The following is a 20,730-nucleotide window of genomic DNA, read 5'->3' as shown; positions in this document are numbered from 1 at the left end:
CACTTCAACTAAAAGAGACAGGATCTATTTCAGACTGCAGCTACACTTCTCGGAGTTGGACAGGCCTGAGAAAATAAACCATTTAGAACAACACTCCCTATGGCTTCTTTACTTTTGTGTGGTCATCTTACTTCGCCACATCAAAACCATGTTCCAAGGAGTTGTTGAGTGTTTAAGAGCAGAATTTGAATTTCTTTAGGTAAGGGATCATTTATAAGTCTCCAAGTCAGCTTGCCTTGTGACAGTGCTTCTCCAAGTGTGGTCCTGGGGCCAGTAACTTTACATCATCTGAGAACTCGTAAGAAATACAAATTCTCAGCTCCCGCCCAGACCTGTAGGAATCAGAGACTCGGGGGGAGGGGCCTAGTCATCTGTGTTTTATAAGCACTCTGGGCGATTCTGATGCTGACTTGGGTTTGAGAGATCAAGCATGAAAAAAGAGAAGAGTACTTTTTGTTTTGTCAATCTATTATAGGTTCTTCCTGCAGCCAGCCTCTTGCCAAAACAAGCCCTGCCACTGCTCCTAGCACAGCCAGGATCATTCTTGGTTGCTGGTGATGAGGCATCTCTGCTACTTCAATCTAGTTGAGGAGAAAGAACCAGCTGCAGATTACTTAGCTGGCTTAACACTGATGAGCTGAAAAAGAAATATGAAAGTCCACATCTTTGAAGGCTAGGTTTAACTGGTACTAAGGCTATATTTGCATAAGACTCCATGTGGAAATGTGTAAAATTAATTTGCTTCGGGTGGAACAAGTTGCAGTCTGGAAATGTTCTACGCAGAAAAGAGCCCATGAAGGTAAAATGCTGAATTTATGGCCTCTAAAAACATGCTATGTATTAGAAGTGAGCTGCTCTAAATCAAGAGAGAAATCATTAGCAGCTGGATATTTGATTGGTGCAAAGGCAGTAATACAAAGCAGACCCCTGGAAATGATTTGGGACAGATTTGGAAGCCTCCATCTATTTCTTCCCACAGCTCCCCCCAAATGCTCTACTGTTTTGCTTCAGGCTCCTTCTCAGACCTCCAAACTCTCCCCTCTTCATTTACATCGGATCTACAGGCAATCAAGGCAAAACAATAGGTTTTATTTCAAGAGGGTTATTTGCATCTTTGGGGGCCTGGGGATTGGGTAACAGCCTTGTCTTGGAGCCTTGGACCCAGGTGAGAACCATCTGGCTCGTCTAGATTTATGTTCTGTGGTTACGAACGATGACTAACGCAAAAGTTCCTGAAGACAGAGCAGTCACCGAACAGAAGAGGGAATCCGACAATCCCAAGTGTTCCAAAACATTTGGCCACCGTAAAATAAAGCTAAAATTAATTTTAAAAAATCCTAATAATGGCTGTTGATAGTTAGCATTTATTGGGCCTTACTAGGTGTCACACATGATTGCTGAGTGCTTAAGTATATTACCTCTCTTGATCCTTAAAACAGCCCTGTGAAGTAGGCATTAACGGACACTTAGAGACAAGGAAACTGATGCTCAGAGAAGTTAATTTCCCAAGTTGCCCAGCCTGTCAGCTGTGAAGCCAGTCTAGTGTTGTGGGTCATGTCATTCTACTGCCTCCTCCAGCCTGGGCTAGAAAGGGAGTAGATTCAGACTCTCTTGACCACCTCATTCAATACTTCAGTAAACAATAATGACCAGTGGTCACTGACCCAATACTGCGGCCTCACTCTAAGTCTTTTAATGGCTCCCCATTGGTTCTCGGGCAAAGTTCAAATTTCCTAACATGGTTTAGCAGGACCATAACGATCTGGCTCCAGTGTACCTTCCTGGCTCACCTCCTGCTGAGTCCTACACACACTTCATGCCTCAGCGCCATCTGCTCCTGGGATGTGCCATGCTCTCTGACCTCCTGCACCGGCTCACACTCTTCCTTTGGTTAATTCTAGCAGCACCCCCCAAACACTTTCAAGACCAAGGTTGTCAGAAGCATCTCCTTGAGCTCCCCAGGATCCAGTGGATGTCTCTATATTCTCTTAACATTTTGCGCATACACCTAGGACATTAATCATATTGTTAATTATTGATTTCCTTCTGTTTCTCCTATAAGGTGGTGACTAATTTAAAGGCAGGGATTGTGTCCTTTTTAATCTAAGAACTGGAAGTCACTAGCACAGTACCTGGCACCTTGTAGACACTATATGAATGCTGATGGCATGTCCGAATGAAAAACAAGACTGACATCATTTGAGAGTAGTTTTCCCATCTCCTTGGGTAAGGGACAGGACAGAGCAGTGAAGTGAGTGCAGCTGGTGCAGTAATATGCTTACATTTTGAAGCAACATCTGTTAAACCCGATTGCGGTATTGCCAGCTTAGGAAACCAAATTCTATCAAGTATGGTTATAAACTTTCTGTAACTGGTGAGAGAACCAAGGATGGAGAGGAGCAGACAGTTAAGGAAAGAACTGGAAGACTCCCAGAGTACAGAAAGTCCAATATGAGTATGAGCAATATTTCAGGGAGTGCAGAATATACAACAAATATTACCATTTTAAAACATTGAGACAAAGAATGGCGGTAATTCAAATCGCCAGCTTAATTTCAGATGAAGCACAGTATCAAACTTCCAACATCAGTGACTGTCGTTAATGATTAATGCTGATTTCCCACTCATTTATACCTTGATGAAGGATCAAAACAAATGCGGGGAAAGGCATCTCAGGATGTAATCATAAAAGTAGTCCCCACCTATTTAACGCTGACTGTGCCAGTAAATCTCTCAAGTTACAACAGCTCCCAAGGTGCGTATTAGGATGTGCACGTTACTGAAAATGGAGCTGAACCTCAGACAGGTTAAACAACTTGCCCAAACTCATGTAGCACAATTGTGCTGGACTTCTACTCAGGTCTGACTTTAAAGTGTGTACTTTTTATGACCACACAGTCTTCCTTGAACTAATCTATAACCAGGGTTTACATTTTGAATAATTATTCCCCCTTGCTTTGCTCTGAAGAAAAAAGAATTCAGTTACTCAAACTATATGTGTATTTTCTTGGGGGAAGAGGATACTAGGATCACTGAAATTCTTCCAAGTCAATGATCAGATGATAATTTTCAAATAGTAGTCTGTTACAAAAACATGTCTGAATGAGTATATATTTTAGTACACCAACTTGAGAAAATCTGGTTTGGGTAAATATGTCTCTCAACCTATATTTATGGTTTTATTTTGGGTAGGTGCAGGGTTTTCAATGGAAGGATTTTGGATTGTAAAAATAAGACCTCTTAAAAATTAAAAAAATACTTAATAACTATGATAATTGCCATAATATTAGGCATAGGGATTGTAAAGGGAAAGGTGTAAAGGGACAAAAATGAGCTGAAGGAAAGAAGTATCTGAAAGTGAGATCTGGCTCTTCAAGTGCTCAGTTGTTTCTGAAACTCCTCCCAAAGTTGTGTGCACAGCCTGGCTTTGGAACTGGGAACATGGCCAACTGAGAGCACTATACACATTCATCTCTGGCTTGGCTTTTTCACTCTGCAAGGAAGGTAGCTGAGATCTGCTTAGCTCAGCAAATCATGCAAAATGGGTTTCTCCACAGGGCTTTGCCTCTTCACTAGGACAGAACCCAGGCTGATGCTGAAGGCTTTACCCTTATTTTGAAATAAATTCCCAAAGGAAAGTGCAATTGAAGCATGCTTGTAAGGAGAGGAATGCAAATGTTTGTACAGAAAATCAGTTGCTTGGGAAATAATGAGTAGAAACCTATGCATATTTTTCAATGTTGGTTATGAAATATATTTGGATATGATCATCCTGACCAGCTGTACTGATGGATGTAGCTACCAACTTGTTTGGCTTTGAATAAGAATCATAGACACATGGCCTGACATGACCACGAACTCTAGATCTAGATAGTTTGGGTACAGGCGATTCCAGAACATTGACAATAACTCATTATTGGTTCAGATGAAATTACATACAGTAGCAGCTCTCTTAACTAATCTCCCTTTAACCAATTTACTGAGTTAACTGTAGCTCTTCAACCTCTTTGTAAACAGGGATGCTCCAGAGTAATAGGTTTCTCTCTCTAGTCCCTCTGTGCACCTCTGTTCCTGCTACCGATTGAGTTGTAAGCTTAAAAATTTAAAGTCAATTATGTTTATTCACAAGCCTGTTTATGCCAGTTTTACTTGTTATTCTGACTATGTAATTTAATGAATCTTACATAACCTATGAAATATGAGTACAGTGGTTCTATGAAAACAAAATTAAATGCTTTGGAAAGATTCAATAAGGAAGGTCATTAGGCAAAAATCTACTGTTAATTACGTAGAGGTAAAACTTCAAAACATTGGGGAAATAATCTAGATGGAGTAAGCATTCAAACTGCTTTAAATTCTCTAAATTCTCACTGTATTAAAATAAACCAAAAGCCAAAACCAGAAATCATAAACTGTATATTTGGGTCTGGTTTAGGCAAACAAACAAGTACAAGGGCTTGTAACTATAACCAGCAGAATGATATTCACAGGAAAGACGTCGGCGTCACCCATAAGACTGGCAAAATTTTAAATTAAATGTTTATGTTATTCATAGATATCACTTTCTATAATTCCCCACATTGGCTAACTCTTTCAATTAATGGACCTTGTTCCATTAGCTCTAGGTTCTTATCATAATCAGATAAAAGGATTCTACTGCAGGGCTACTCAAGTTGTGCTCCTCAGGCCACAGCAGCGTCACAGGAGGTTTGTTAGAAATGCAGCATCTCAGGCCCCCTCTGGGCAGCGCCCAGGAACTGTGTTTTGACCAGCTCTTCAGGTGACTCTCAGGCGCACTGCCCCACTGTATTCACATGTCACCGAAGGCACTAAAACGGGGTGCAGACTAATCAGGAATCACAAAAATTTCCTTTCATTCTGACTCAGCAATCCTACTTATAAGAATATTTCCTAAGGAAATAATTCAAAAGAAGAAGAAAAGTGAATAAAGATATCCACACAGGAAGATATCCATGATTGTACCATCTGCAATAATGAACCCTTGGAAGCAATCTAAGTAAGGAGAGAAGAATGGTAAATTAATTACAGGCAGTAAATAAAAATGATAGATATTAAAGATTTGTGACATGGTAACGTGTTTATAAAGTTAAGTAAAACTAACATGCACCATGGTTATAATTATGTCCTATAAATATCAGCCAGCAAATAACTAGTTCCCCTGGATTAGGGTGTTACTGAGTGATGATTTAGTTTTCATCTTTAAAAGTTATTTTAATATAGTTGTAATAATGTTTATATAATAAAAATATCTTAATTATATCACTTAAAGGCACCAGTATTTAAAATTCATACTACACTCTCAGCGCACAATTTAAAGACCCTTTTAACTACGTAAAACACCGTGGCAATGTCATCGCCAGCTGTTGTGTGAAAACATCAAGATCTGATATCTTTTGTGACAGATGGGCTGTTAGGGAAGTCAGTCTTAGCTAAGGAGGCTCTCAGTACCTGAATTATCCTCATCTTTGCGGATTTTGAGCTTCACCAGGTCTTCGCACTGCTGGAGGATCTGAACCGCGTCTTCCATGGAACAGTTGTCCAGCCGGATGTTGTCTATTGCAAGTAACTTGTCCCCAAGTTCCAGGGTTCCAGTTCTGTTAGTAAAACGCAGAGCAACACAAGATTAACGATGAGCACTTCACCAGGCCATTCAAGAAGCATTAAGCATCAAGCAGCATTATGGTAGTCTTTAGAGGAAAAAACAAGATAATGTTTTTAAATTGCACTTTATTGACAACCCCCCCTTTTTTTCCAGTCTTATTTTGGATGGCTGCTGTGACATTAAATTGCAGAGTATTAAAAACATTTTTTCTTATGCTTTCTTCCATCAGACCAGGACAACCACATAAGCTTCACTCAGGAATCCTAAGGTTCCTAGGAAGGTGGGTGACGGGCCGGGTTTACAGAGACCTGGTCCTCACGCTTCTCGATGTTTTGCACCACTTTTGATCCCTGGCAGTCCAGATACGAGGAGAGGGTTGAGGGAGTGAGGGAGTCAAGGTGGGATGGACTGAGCGGAGGTCTGAGTCTTGGTGTCTCCGCCATCTCCACCTGCAGCGGGAAATCAGTGTGGCTGCAGTGGGGAGAAGAGGTGGGTCTGATGCTACCTGTCTGGAAGGCGGCCGTGGAGAGTCTAAGACTGCCTGTGGACCACGCAGCTCTGTTGAACGTTTTTAAGGTCCATCATGAAATGAGAAACATAATGAGAATGTATACGTGTTTGTATGTGCATGTATGTATGCACACACATATTTGTAAGGAAGGTGATGTTTTGGTAAGAACTATCCTTTATGTGTTATGTCTGTGACGGAGATTGCTCATTGCTTCCTAGCATCCATTATCCCCTTCCTTCTTCTGGGTCACCCCCTAAAAATGTGCACCCCAGACCCTCTCGGCACCACCCCCACCTCCCCTCTATGGCTAGACTGGAGCAAGCTGGTGAGGGCGGCTTGTTTGAGCCATTCTACTTCTGAGCCTTGTTGTCACAGCATCTGAGCCTACACCTATACACCTAAACTCATACCATGTCATTCCTACTTTTTAAGTGTTAAAATATTTCTTTAATAAAATGACTGTGATAATAGATAGGATTTTTTTTAAAGTCCTTTACTGGAAAATAAAAAGAAAGTTAACAGTCTTATATTAGTATTCCCAATCATCTAAAAAATAATTTTGATTTGTGAAATCAAAAGTTTGAGATGCCCTGATTCTGATGGTATATGGACCAAATAGGAGACATGAACACTGTTTAAGGCTCCAGGATCTGGCTTGCCCAGAGAGGACATTCTGGCACCTAGTAAAGCTTCCCACAAACTACTATCTCCAGGTGGGGTGTCTCACATAATTAGGGCCACTTTCAGCTTTTTAGCTGCAAAATGAAAGATAGAAGATGATAAGTGAAGGAGAGCCTATGCTGGGCTCATGAAAGACCCTAAAGTCATTTTCAGGTAATTATTGTCTGTACTGGGTGCAGAAATAAATTGACACGAGGGGGGAGATCCATATAGTCATTGTCACTAGGGATGTCAAATATGATGGATCAATAGTGGCTGCCTGGAAAATATTGAGAATACCATGATCCATTAGCAAGGTCTGCCTAGGGTGTGGAAGTGGTCATTTCTGCTTTAATTAAGAAATGCCTTGGAATGAACCAGAAAATCCGTTTTCCTTACCTGTGTGCCACACTGCCTTTTTTGATATCTGATATGACAAGGGGGTCTCCTGGTTTTCTACTGGATGGTGCTGCAATAACAAAGATAGAATAGTCAGATCTTTATGCCCACGATTCACCCCCCACTGCACATTTCCTCTGTTTATAACAACTGTTAAGAAGAGTTTGTATGTAAAGCAAAGATGATCAACAAATTAATTAGAAAATGTGCACATTATATCTTCTTGATATAAAAATGTTTGCATTAAAGTTTAATAAACTTAAAAACTAAAGCAAAGTCATTTTGAATTTGCATTGGAGAAAGCAGTTGGAGAGCTGCCCAGCAGGTTTAAATCTATTTCAATCTGTGATTCTCAAGAGAGGGAGGTGGAGGGTGGATACTCCAACAGGAGAGTGTTAAAAGCAACTGGGGGCTCCCCTTAGTGGTACTCATATGTGTTCCCTTCTCCCATCCCTTCCCTTGCTCCTTCCCAGTGAGGAGACACCAGTCTTTATGGGACCCTGCCATATTACTCAAGTGTACTAGGTGGGAAAGTGGATGAGAATCACTAATTTAAAGTTGTTCTTTTTTTTTTCCAGAAGGAAGTCTTTTGCTAGATTGACTGTAAATCTTAAAATTTTGCTAACAAATTCATACCTACAATGCTCTGAAATGTGACTGTTTTATTTTATTGACAGTAGTAAATGTTTGGTGCTACTTAATTATATTTTATACATATTCATATTCTAAACATGTACATGTAACTTTTATTGAGTTTACAGATAAAACTAATATCCTGTCCAGTGGTCAGTTTTGAGCTTTATAACTTTTCTTAGGAATATTTCCATTTGATGAGAAAGAAAAACAATTAGTAATGAGTCACTTGGAATTAATCCTGAAAATAAACTATAGTCCATATAAGCACAAAAATATCTTGACCTAGAAAGTGTACATTTAATTTAGTAGTTCGATAGTCAAAATTAACCATACCAACATTTGTAAAAAACAATTTTCCTCTGAGAGATGTTTTGCCAATCTAAAGCCTGGAGTGATTTCCTTTTAACGATCATTAAAAGGCCCCTAAAGTAAGATTTTATTATAAACAGTCTGATCACCCCATAACAATCATAGAACCATATCATATCCCTTAATCCCATCTGAATCCCAGGAAAATGTTTATGCACAAGAACAGATGGTTTAATGTCTCAACACAACATTGAAAGGAAAAGCAAACACACATACCGATGCCTTACCCACTGTCTAAATTAGTCCATAGTAAATGTTAATGCGACTTCATTCAATCATTATTCTTAGCTTCTAGCAAAGAATGCAAAACATTCCACTCACTACAATTAATTCATAATTCAAGCTTCCACTCATTGATTTGATATAATTCATCTAGAGAAAGATAAACATCTGGCATTTTTACTCATGTCACGTTTCAGAACTGCAAATTGTTTTGGGCATAGGGCACAAAAATAAAAACTTTGTTATTACCAGCAAATACAACTTTTCTAGCATCTGCCAGTGAATTTACACAATATTTTGCCAAGCTGTAGTAATCATCACAGAGCACTCAATGTTTCTCTTGGTTTTTTAAAAAATCCATGTTCCACTGAAATGGTCTGAAACAAAACAATAGTGGAGGCAACAGAATAGATCAAACCCATCTCTGTCATCTTTGCAACAGAGGAAAATAGCACTGCGACCTCTTGGACAAACCCACACAGCTTTGCAGAGAGGTTTGAAACTGCTTATGGTCTACAGACATGTATGGTGGTCATTCACACATTTACTAGATTCTTCTCTTTCTCCTTTAACCAAGTCCATACCTGAGACTTGAAAGGTTCATCAGAGTAGATGCCCAGTGGAGTGATGAAGTGAACCCAGAAGTGGGTCTAAATCTGTATGAGCTCTGACATTGTCACCACCATGCCCACAAGGCACATTAAATGTGGCAATGCATGCTCTGGGAGCTCAATCGTGGTCTGCCCACCATAGCACCATGTTTTAATTCTCCAGTATCTGAGAAGTCACAAACCAAGCATGCTTTGCTTGAATTGTAGTGCTTTAAGTTAACTAAATTAATTGCCAACATTTAAAAATTAGTAGATTTTGGGCTGGCCCTGTGGCTTAGCGGTTAAGTGCTCGCGATCTGCTGCTGGTGGACCGAGTTCGGATCCCGGGCGCGCGCCGACGCACCGCTTCTCCAGCCATGCTGAGGCAGCGTCCCACGTACAGCAACTAGAAGGATGTGAAACTGTGATGTACAACTATCTACTGGGGCTTCGGGGGAAAATAAATAAATAAATAAAATTTAAAAAAAAATTAGTAGATTTCATACAGATGTATGGCTTCTTTTAAAAAATTAGAAAGGCAACATGGTCTAGTGGTTAAGAGCCTAGACTTGGCATCCAGAATGCCTGGGTTCAAAATCCTGGCTCTACCACTTATTGGCCATGTGCTCTTGAACACACAGTCTGTAGGCACCTTAGTTTCTCATCTGCAAAATGGTGATGAAGAATAATCATCGTGCTTACCTCATAGAATTTTTGTTGTAAGGATTGAGTTTTTACGTGTAAAGTGATGGACCAGCGCACACAGAATGCACTGCGTACATGTTGATTGTTATTCTGATGATCCAGCAACACTGGACTCACTTTCCCACTCCTCCCTTTAGATGGAGCCTTCAGTCTCCCATTGCCACTGCCCTCATTGCACAGATCTCACTCACTGACTTGCCTCATCCCTAAGGGCTTCTGAGTTTGGGACCCTTTGAATGAGCACGCATTAGCACTCACTCAGTGCTTTGAATGCGGTTGGAGTGCTCCACAAACTCGTTCATTTAACACATATTTATTGAACATCAACTATGAGCAAGGCACCTCTGCTCTGGGCACTGGCCATGAAACCCCAGAAAAGTTGGATAAGAAGGAGAGGCAGCACTGGTTAAATCCCATAAAGTCATTAGGCATGAAATGGTTTTCTCTCCTACAAAGTGGTTCCAACTGGGAGGGCCATACAAACATGTCATGTGAGGGGAGGCTACACTAAATGGGTGAAGAGTGTGGCTTAGAAAATAAGGGCAACAAAAGGGGATTAAGTGCTGAAAAAGAAAGAAAAAATAGTCACAACTGCTTGAAACCTCCACAGAAACTGGCCAAACGTACAGAACTGAAAGCCTGACAAGAGAGAAAGAACAAGGATGCAATATCCCGTGTTACATGATATATACTAAATTGAAAATACTGCCTTTTCCCCACTCATAGTTCATAAAATAATTCAAACTCTTCACTTGTATCTCCAATGTTGTTTTTGTCGTTACTAGAGCTACAATTTGAGTCATCTACAAGATTTTTCAAAACTCATGACTGTCACGTCTTTTACAGCTCTTTTGAAATCCAGCAAGATAATGTCAATGGATATTTTTTTCCAAATCGCAATTCCCCCTCTGTATAACGTTACAATAATCGATATTTTTCATGCTACCCATAGGTATACATTCTTGATCCTTGCAAGGAAACTATTTACTATATTACTTTTTAAAGTTTACTTTTATTTACGGCAAAATTATACATGCACACAATTTGAAGAGTCAAAAGTTGTACAAAAGCAGTCCTTCATTTCCTCTTCCCCAGATGCAACTTTTGGCTGTTTCTAAATTGCTAAATAACATACAACTATTATTACTTAATTAATTTTCAGTGTTAGTTATTTACTTTCTGTGATGAAAGAGGAGGAGTTAGTTCCCCCACCTCCATGCCACCACCATCTTCATGCAGTTCTTGCCCCCTATTCTTCCAATACTGTTTTGTCTTAATTTTTTATAAGATCAGTATTTGGTATCTACTTTAGTATGACTATATATAAACAGTATCCGCAGACACGTCATGTAGCATTTCTGCAGGATACGTTTTCCCTGTAGTTACCTGTTGTCTCCATGTCTTTGCTCAGTTTTCTTGTGTTTTTCATGAATTCAACTCCTCACACGTCCCAGGTTATGTAAATCTCCTCTCAATATGTCAAGTCCTATCAGGAATTCTATCAGAGGTTTACAGTCTGTCTGGACTGTTTATTTTCTAGGGCTGCTACACAGATCTTGGCAAATTCCTTCCCACAGGCCGTGGGAACAGAGGTTCTCTTCACTTCTTTCAATTAATTAAACAAGGAAGCCATTGGACTGAGGGGCTCTAATGCCATGATGGCCTGCAGAGCAACCCAAAATCTCAGCCTGTAAAATGCTAAGGACAACAAATCACAAACAGCCGCCTAAACTTTAAGCTGCAGCGAATCCAATAATCTCCTCTCTTCGCCTCTGCACTTTCTCCCCATGAGTCTTTTCCTGGCTCCTGTGGGCCAGCGCTCCTAACCACTTCCCGTTTGGCGCTGCCTGACTTGAATCTATTTTTGCTCAAATAAACTCTTAAAATTTTTACTCTGTCCCAGTTTATCTTTTAACACTGCCCTCTAAATTTCTGAATCTAAATTTCCCTCTCTCTGGCTTCCCTTTTGTTTGGTGGCGCACATTCTCCAGGAGCTTCCTGAGGAAGAGTGCATGGAGGGGAGCTTTTGCGATCTTGCATCGCTGGAAGTGTACTTTTCTACCTTCACATTTGATTGGCAGCTTTGCTCGGTGGAGAATTCTAGGCTGGGAATCCCTCAGGATCTTGAAGGTACTCTCCCACTGCTTCCTAACTTCCAGAGCTGCTGTTGAGAAGACTGATGCCATTCTGATTATGGGATTATTGTTTGTATTCTGATACATTTTATGAAAACTATCTCCTACCTCCCACCACTGGAAGCCTGTGGGATTGCTTTTCTGTCCCAGTGTTTTCAGATCTCATGACGACATGCCTTGGTGTGGGTCTGTTTTCATCCACGGCTCATGGACCCATCAATTTGGAAACTCACATCCATCAATTCCAGGAAATTTTATGAATTATTTATTTGAAGCTTTTCTCCCCTCTTTCTTTCTGTAATGGCTGTTCTTTGGATATTGCATCATTTGGACTCATCCTGTATAATTCTATCTATTCTACATTCTTCATTTATTTGTTGTTTTGTTCTAAATTTCTGGAATTTTCCCTCAACTTTGTTTTCCAATATTTTTATTCAATCTTCTCATTTCTGCCATATTCTTACGTTTGAAGAGCTCTCTGTTCCCCTCTGTATGTTATTTTCTAATAAATAGTATTCATTTCCTCCCTCCTCACAATATTTTATGTTGCTAATGATGTTAATGACAGTTCTTTCTTTTTAAAGTTTTCTTCTTTCTGTATGTGCGGTTTCTCTGTTTTCTTGTGTGTTTTTGGTAATAGTCTTGCATATTAGATCCTTTCTTAGACGGCCAACTGTCTGTTTTTTTCTTAGCTGTCTGTTCACATTGAAGAGTGTGGCCCTAAAAAGCTGTTTGAAAGCTGGGTGCTTGTGGACGACGGTCTTCACCGTGGAGTTCAGGCCACGCTGTTTCTTTGGGGCAGGTGACCCTGATCCTTTTTCCTGCTAGGAGGGTACTAAGTCTGGCTACCTGGCTTCTCTGAGCTTACTGGGGCAGAAGACCAGCAGTCTCAGCATTCAGCATGTACACTTGTTTTTAGAGCAGCCCTGTTACACCCAGCTGCGCTCTCCTAGTCCAGAGACTCTTCCTTTCATGCTTTCCAGAGAGTAAAGCTAGGCTTCTGCCAGGGAAGGAAAGGGGGGCTTGGCTCTGCTGAGTGGGAGAAGGCATCTAAGGGATTAATTCATTCTTAACAGACTTTCCACCAATCCTCCTGTCTGAGCCCCACCATCATGCTCATTTCCCGAACTTGTGATTCCACCCGTTTCTGGGCCTGCTGGGAGTTTAGGATGCAAACCCGGTTCACCGTCGGCTTTCACCTCTCTTCTTTAAAGCCATCTTTCTCCATCTTCTTTGCCACTTCCAAATTCAGTTGCTGTTGTCTATTTTCCTTTTCTTCTTCTCCTTACGGGTTTTTGCCTTTTGAAAAATCTTATACTGTCATCTTAAAGTGAGGTACAAGGTGGGAGCAGAGCTAAATGCATGTGTTCAAGCTATCATCTTTGACTCCTGAAGTTTTAAAATCACTGGTCACCACTGGCTATAGGAAACTGGTTCTAAAAGTGAACAGGGATTCTTTTCCTCTCAAAGAGTTGTTGGAAGAGGTAGAAAAAAGTCTCTATCCTTTGTTTAAAAAACTTTTTTTGTATTTGAAGACAAGTGAAATCTTCTGAATTCTGAAGTTAATTAAATATGAATCAACAAAGTATTCCAAGAATATTCTATAATATCTAGTCATTCATGGAACTTATTCTGCTAGTCAAGATATTTTGCTCAAGGAGCCTGATAAAGTTTCCAAACTACACTGGAAACACAGACACACGTAAAATCATTTCATTTTACTTTAATTGTAACCATATATATAATACCTGGCAAGTAGAGTTATTTGATTTGAAATGGAGCCGTGAGCAGAGTTTTTATTGCAAAGTTGGCGAAAAACATGAACCACTCTCTTCTAAATATGCTTAAGACTTGGGGGGAAAATGACAGATTTGTTGTGCTTGTCATAAACACATGTGATTTTATAAAAAAAATAATAAAGCAAGCCCTTGTTCCTGCAGACGATTCTGTCACAACTAAAATGGAAATCCAACAAATTAAATGCATTCACAAAGTGCTGTCTTTTGCTTTTCTAATATAGGATCTGGGACGGTTCATCAATCAGATGGCGACAGCGATGAGCGGTGGTTTGAGAGCAAAGCCAATGTCAAGTCAGACAGAACAGGTTTGAGTCCCTACTTAGCCTCGTATTAGCTCTGGGTCTTTGGGCAGGTTGTCCAGCTGAGCCTCACTTTCCTCTCTGTAAAACGGGCATAGATGTGACAGGGCCACTTTGAAGATTAATGAGAAAACGGATATAAGTTGCTTAGTGCCGTGCCTGGTACAAAGTAGACACAAATTCCTGTAATAAAACCACAAGAGGAAACGTTGATATCCAAAGGACTTCACTGACAACTGCGCATGACGGAGACAATAGGCTTCTCTGACTTGAGAGGCAGGTGGGCTGCAGGGGAGGGTATGGGCTCTGGCTTCTGCTTGGCTGAGGTGTCAGAGCTCCACGATGCTGCTTCCAGTCCCAAACTGCATCCTTCGCTGGGTCGTTCCACTTCAGTTGCTATAATAAATCACTCCACATTACAGCAACAACATCAATAACAGTAATGCCTGATGTTGATGTGCTATGACTGTCTCATCAGGAACTTAAGAGCATTAGTCTAAAACTGCTCACCGCATCCAAAATCAGAGGGACTCTTCTCAGACAGTTAGATATGAAGAGGGAGCCTGAAGCCAAGTGTGAAAGGCTCTGGGGGTGTGCTTCCTGATGGAGGCCCGTTTCTTACTACTCAGAGTTCTCACATGGTGAAGAAGACGGAAAGAGCACTTTGTATAAAGATAGTGAGAAACATCAACAAACCCCCGCAGTGCCTCGGTGGCACTAACAGTACCTGCGTGTGTTTGAGAAGAGGTTTCCTGGATTTCCTATGTAAGTAGTATAATTACAGTTGGCACGAAATTTTGCGGGGTAGAGCTTTACTTAAAATATTTCACGAGGCTCTATGTGTACAATAAATAACAATCATTATGATAACTAACCTTTGTTAGGGTTCCCATTGTGTTCTAGGCACCTTATGTATACTAACTCATTAAGACTTCTCAACAGTGCTACAGAGAAGATAATAAGTACACCATTTTATAGACAAGGAAACTGGGCACAGAGAGATCAAGAGAGTCTGGAAGTGGGGCAGTCTGGGTTCTGAGTCCTTGTGTTTAATCATTTCCCAGGTTAATGCTTCATCAGTTTACACAATAGCCTTCACATAATCATCTGTATCCATCGTCTCCCTGAGAGGCTCATTTCCTGGGGTGCTCAGTGGTTAGGAGAAGATTGTTTATGGATAGACTCCTTATTCATTCACTCAACAAAGCCGGGGATTAAATAAGCACCTTGTATGTGCCAGGAACTGTGCTTGGCCTCAGGAGTTGACTACTTCATAACAACGAAAATGGATTCTGGCCTTTTTTTTTTGTGCAAATGCTGCTTTCTCAACTGGCAAAATATGAGTATTCTCCACAAGGAGACACAAACTCAGGATGGTGAAGATTGGTTGTGTAAGTGGAGCTGTCACTGCAGAAGAGCTGACAGTGTGTTTGACAAGCTTGTGTGTCATCGCTCCGCCCAGGAATAGGGTCATGCTTCCCACTCCACGAAGAGCTGTAGCTTACCGCTGGCCCCAATCAGGCCATTCTTGTGGGGTTCTTTGGTAGTTTCCATTATTGGTATATTAAAATCAGTTTTAGAAGTAATACTTAGTACATATGCAACACCATGAGAAAGCATGATTTAAATGATTCTTTATGTGAATAAAATATTTTATAGTTGTGTGTACATGGCTACACCTCAAACAAATTGAACATGGAAATATTGGCTTTCAAAAAGGAACATATCACAGGATGAGTCATTAAAGGGATACTCTCCTTTAGTGTTAAATTATATTTTTATGTATATTAATTTTTTTTTTATTGATATTTTAATGGTTTCTAACATTGTGAAATTTTGGGTTGTACATTTTTGTTTGTCCATCACCCCATATATGACTCCCTTCACCCCTTGTGCCCACCCCCCACCCCCACTTCCCGGGTAACCACAGTCCAGTTTTCTCTGTCCATGTGTTGGTTTATATTCCACATATGAGTGAGATCATACAGTGTTTGTCTTTCTCTTTCTGGCTTATTTCACTTAACATAATACGCTCCAGGCCCATCCATGTTGTTGCAAATGGGACGATTTTGTCTTTTTTTATGGCTGAGTAGTATTCCATTGTATATATATACCACATTTTCTTAATCCAATCGTCAGTCGAGGGACACTTAGGTTGCTTCCACTTCTTGGCTATGGTGAATAATGCTGCAATGAACATAGGGGTGCATAAGCCTCTTTGGATTGTTGATTTCAGGTGCGTTGGATAGATTCCCAGTAGTGGGATGGCTGGATCATAGGGCATCTCTATTTTTAATTCTTTGAGGAATCTCCATACCGTTTTCCATAGAGGCTGCACCAATTTGCATTCCCACCAGCTGTGTATGAGGGTTCCTGTTTCTCCACATCCTCTCCAACATTTGTTGTTTTTTGTCTTGGTGATTATAGCCATTCTAATGGGCGTGAGGTGGTATCTTAGTGTTGTTTTGATTTGCATTTCCCTGATGATTAGTGATGTTGAGCATCTTTTCATGTGCCTATTGGCCATCTGTATATCTTCCTTGGAGAAGTGTCAGTTCATTTCCTCTGCCCATTTTTTGATCGGGTTGTTTGTTTTTTTGTTGTTCAATTGTGTGAGTTCTTTATATATTATGGAGATCAACTCCTTGTCAGATGTATGTTTTGCAAATATTCTCTCCCAGCTGGTTGGTTGTTTGTTCATCTTGATTCTGGTTTCATTTGTCTTATAAAAGCTCTTTAGTCTGATAAAGTCCCACTTGTTTATTTTTTCTTTAGTTTCCCTAGTCTGGGTAGGCATGTCATCCGAAAAGATTCCTTTAAACCCAATGTCAAATAGTGTGTTGCCTATATTTTCTTCTATGAGTTTTATAGTTTCAGGTCTCACCTTCAGGTCTTTGATCCATTTTGAGTTAATTTTTGTGAATGGCGATAGCACATGGTCCACTTTCATTCTTTTGCATGTGGCTGTCCAGTTTTCCCAACACCATTTATTGAAGAGACTTTCCTTTCTCCATTGCATGTCCTTAGCACCTTTGTCGAAAATTAGCTGTCCGTATATGTGTGGTTTTATTTCTGGGCTTTCAATTCTGTTCCATTGATCTGTGTGTCTGTTTTTGTACCAGTACCATGCTGTTTTGATTACTATTGCTTTGTAGTATGTTTTGAAGTCAGGAATTGTGATGCCTCCTGCTTTGTTCTTTTTCTTTAGGATTTCTTTAGCTATTCGGGGTCTTTTGTTGCCCCATATAAATTTTAGTATTCTTTTTTCTATTTCTGTGAAGAATGTCATTGGGATTCTGATTGGGATTGCATTGAATCTGTAGATTGCTTTAGGTAATATAGACATTTTAACTATGTTTATTCTTCCAATCCACGTGCATGGGATATCTTTCCATTTCTTTATGTCATCGTAGATTTCCCTCAATAATGTCTTGTAGTTCTCATTGTATAGGTCCTTCACCTCCTTGGTAAGATTTATTCCTAGGTATTTTATTCTTTTTGATGCAATTGTAAATGGTATTATCTTTTTGAGCTCTCTTTCTGTTAGTTCATTATTAGCATATAGAAATGCAACTGATTTTTGTAGATTGATTTTGTACCCTGCAACTTTGCTGTAGTTGTTGATTGTTTCTAACAGTTTTCCAACAGATTCTTTAGGGTTTTCTATATATACAATCATGTCATCTGCAAATAGTGAGAGTTTCACTTCTTCGTTACCTATTTGGATTCCTTTTATTCCTTTTTCTTGCCTAATTGCTCTGGCCAAAACCTCCAGTACTATGTTGAACAGGAGTGGTGAGAGTGGGCAGCCCTGCCTCGTTCCTGTTCTCAGAGGAATGGCTTTCAGTCTTTCCCCGTTGAGTATGATGTTAGCTGTGGGTTTGTCATATATGGCCTTTATTATGTTGAGGTACTTTCCTTCTATTCCCATTTTATTGAGAGTTTTTATCATAAATGGATGTTGTATCTTGTCAAATGCCTTCTCTGCGTCTATTGAGACGATCATGTGGTTTTTATTCTTTGTTTTGTTGATGTGATGTATCACGTTGATTGATTTGCGGATGTTGAACCATCCCTGCATCTCTGGTATAAATCCCACTTGATCATGGTGTATGATCTTTTTAATATATTGTTGTATTCGGTTTGCCAATATTTTGTTGAGGATTTTTGCATCAATGTTCATCAGCGATATTGGCCTGTAATTTTCTTTCTTTGTATTGTCTTTGTCTGGTTTTGGTATCAGGGTGATGTTGGCCTCAGAGAATGATTCAGGAAGTGTTCCATCTTCCTCTATTTTTTGGAATAGTTTGAGGAGGATGGGTATTAAATCTTCTTTGAATGTTTGGTAAAATTCACTGGAGAAGCCATCTGGTCCTGGACTTTTATTTTTTGGGAGGTTTTTGATTACTATTTCAATCTCTTTACTTGTGATTGGTCTATTCAGATTCTCCATTTCTTCTTGGTTCAATTTTGGGAGGTTGTATAAGTCTAAGAATTTATCCATTTCTTCTAGATTGTCCAATTTGTTGGCATATAATTTCTCATAGTATTCTCTTATAAGCCTCTGTATTTCCATGGTATCCGTTGTAATTTCTCCTCTTTCATTTCTAATTTTATTTACTTGAGCCTTTTCTCTTTTTTTCTTAGTTAGCCTGGCTAAGGGTTTGTCTATTTTGTTTATCTTCTCGAAGAACCAACTCTTTGTTTCATTAATCCTTTCTACTGTTTTTTTGGTCTCAATATCATTTATTTCTGCTCTGATTTTTATTATTTCTCTCCTTCTGCTGGCTTTGGGCTTTGTTTGTTCTTCTTTTTCTAGTTCTGTTAGGTGTAATTTAAGGTTGCCTATTAGGGCTTTTTCTTGTTTGTTAAGGTGGGCTTGTATCGCTATGAGTTTCCCTCTCAGGACCGCTTTTGCTGCGTCCCATATGGTTTGATATGGCATGTTATCATTTCGTTTGTTTCCAGATAGTTTTTGATTTCTCCTTTAATTTCATCAATGATCCATTGGTTGTTCAGTAGCATGTTGTTTAATCTCCACATTTTTGTCACTTTCCCAGTTTTTTTTTCCTGGTTCATTTCCAGTTTCATAGCCTTATGGTCTGAAAAGATGCTTGTTATGATTTCAATCTTCTTAAATTTATTGAGGCTTGCTTTGTTTCCCAACATATGGTCTATCCTAGAGAATGTTCCATGCGCGCTTGAGAAGAATGTGTAGTCAGCTGTTTTTGGGTGGAGTGCTCTGTATATGTCTACTAGGTCCATCTCCTCCAGTTTTTCATTTAAGTCTAATATTTCTTTATTAACTTTTTGTCTGGATGATCTATCCATTGCTGTAAGTGGGGTGTTAAGATCCCCTACTATTATTGTGTTGTTGTTGATTTCTCCTTTTAGGTTTGTTAATAGTTGTTTTATGTACATTGGTGCTCCTATGTTGGGTGCATATATATTTATAAGTGATATGTCTTCTTGATGGAGTGTCCCTTTTATCATTATATATTTCCCTTCTTTGTCTTTCTTAACCTGTTTTATCTTGAAGTCTACTTTGTCTGATATGAGTATGGCAACACCTGCTTTCTTTTGTTTGCCATTAGCTTGGAGTATTGTCTTCCATCCTTTCACTCTGAGCCTGTGCTTGTCTTTAGTGCTAAGATGTGTTTCCTGAAGGCAGCATATTGTTGGGTCTTGCTTTTTAATCCATCCTGCCACTCTGTATCTTTTGATTGGAGAGTTCAATCCATTTACATTTAGGGTAATTATTGAAATATGAGGGTTGAATGTTGCTGTTTTGTCACTTATTTTCTGGTTCTTTTGCATTTCCTTTGTTTCTTGTCCCATTTGTTTTGGACTGCCAATTCAGTTTGGTTGTTCTGTCTTATGATTCTTCTAGTTTTCTCTTTGTTTATCATATGTGGTTTTAATTTGATTATTTGTTTAGTGGTTACCTTGAGGTTTGGGTGAAAAATCTTCTGTATGAGATAGTCCATTATCTGATAGCCTCCTATTTCCTTATACTAAGTCAATTCAGTCACTTTCCTCTTCCCCTTCTAAGTTGCTCTTGTTATACCTTATTCTATCTTGTGTTGTGGCTGTGTGTTTACAGTGATGAGGTTAAATTTATTTTTGGTGAATTTCTTCCTTTGATCTTTGAGTTTAGTATTTAAGTGGTTGCTAACCTATTCCGGTAAAGATCTACTATTTCTCTGATTTTGTCTACCTACTTTTCTCCTTCCTCCAAGCTTTGTGTTCCCTTTCTCTTCTTGTTTTCAGGCCTGAGGGCCTTCTTGAGTATTTCTTGTAGTGGCGGTCTCGTGGCCATGAACTCCCTTAGCTTTTGTTTATCTGGGAGAGTTACTATTTCTCCATCATATTTGAAGGATATTTTTGCTGGATAGAGTATTCTTGGCTGAAAGTTTTTGTCTTTTAGTATTTTGAATATATCATTCCAGTCTCTTCTAGCCTGAAAAGTTTCTGTTGAGAAATCCGCTGAGAGCCTGATGGGAGTTCCTTTGCACATTATTTTTTGTTTTTGTCTAGCTGCCCTTAATATTGTTTCTTTGTCGTTGACCCTGGCTAGCCTTACCACTAGGTGTCGTGGTGAAGGCCTTTGTCTGTTAATATATATAGGAGTCCTGTTGGCTTCACTTACTGGTATTTCCTGCTCCTTCTCCAGATTTGGGAAATTTTCAGCTATTATTTCCTTGAATAGGCTCTCTGTTCCTCTTTCCCTCTCCTCTCCCTCAGGAATACCTATAATTCTTATGTTACATTTTCTAATAGAG

General features: G+C 39.6%; 1 protein-coding gene across 8 annotated transcripts in view; it reads right to left on the bottom strand.

The window, feature by feature from the left end:
* GRIP1 (glutamate receptor interacting protein 1) overlaps window positions 1–20,730 on the bottom strand; it is a 632,136-nt gene that overhangs the window by 44,735 nt on the left and 566,671 nt on the right. For all 8 annotated transcript variants that reach the window (XM_058557692.1, XM_058557694.1, XM_058557689.1 and 5 more), the window contains 2 exons: window positions 7,194–7,263; window positions 5,470–5,615 (listed from right to left, as the gene is read on the bottom strand). In XM_058557692.1, the coding sequence (XP_058413675.1) occupies window positions 5,470–5,615; window positions 7,194–7,263 (216 nt within the window). The remainder of the gene's footprint in view (window positions 1–5,469; window positions 5,616–7,193; window positions 7,264–20,730) is intronic.

This window comes from Diceros bicornis, chromosome 17 (genome assembly GCF_020826845.1).
Source record: "Diceros bicornis minor isolate mBicDic1 chromosome 17, mDicBic1.mat.cur, whole genome shotgun sequence".
Taxonomy (NCBI): Eukaryota; Metazoa; Chordata; class Mammalia; order Perissodactyla; family Rhinocerotidae; genus Diceros; species Diceros bicornis.
The sequence above is the reverse complement of the archived record's forward strand: the minus strand, read 5'-3'. Positions and strand labels throughout refer to the sequence as shown.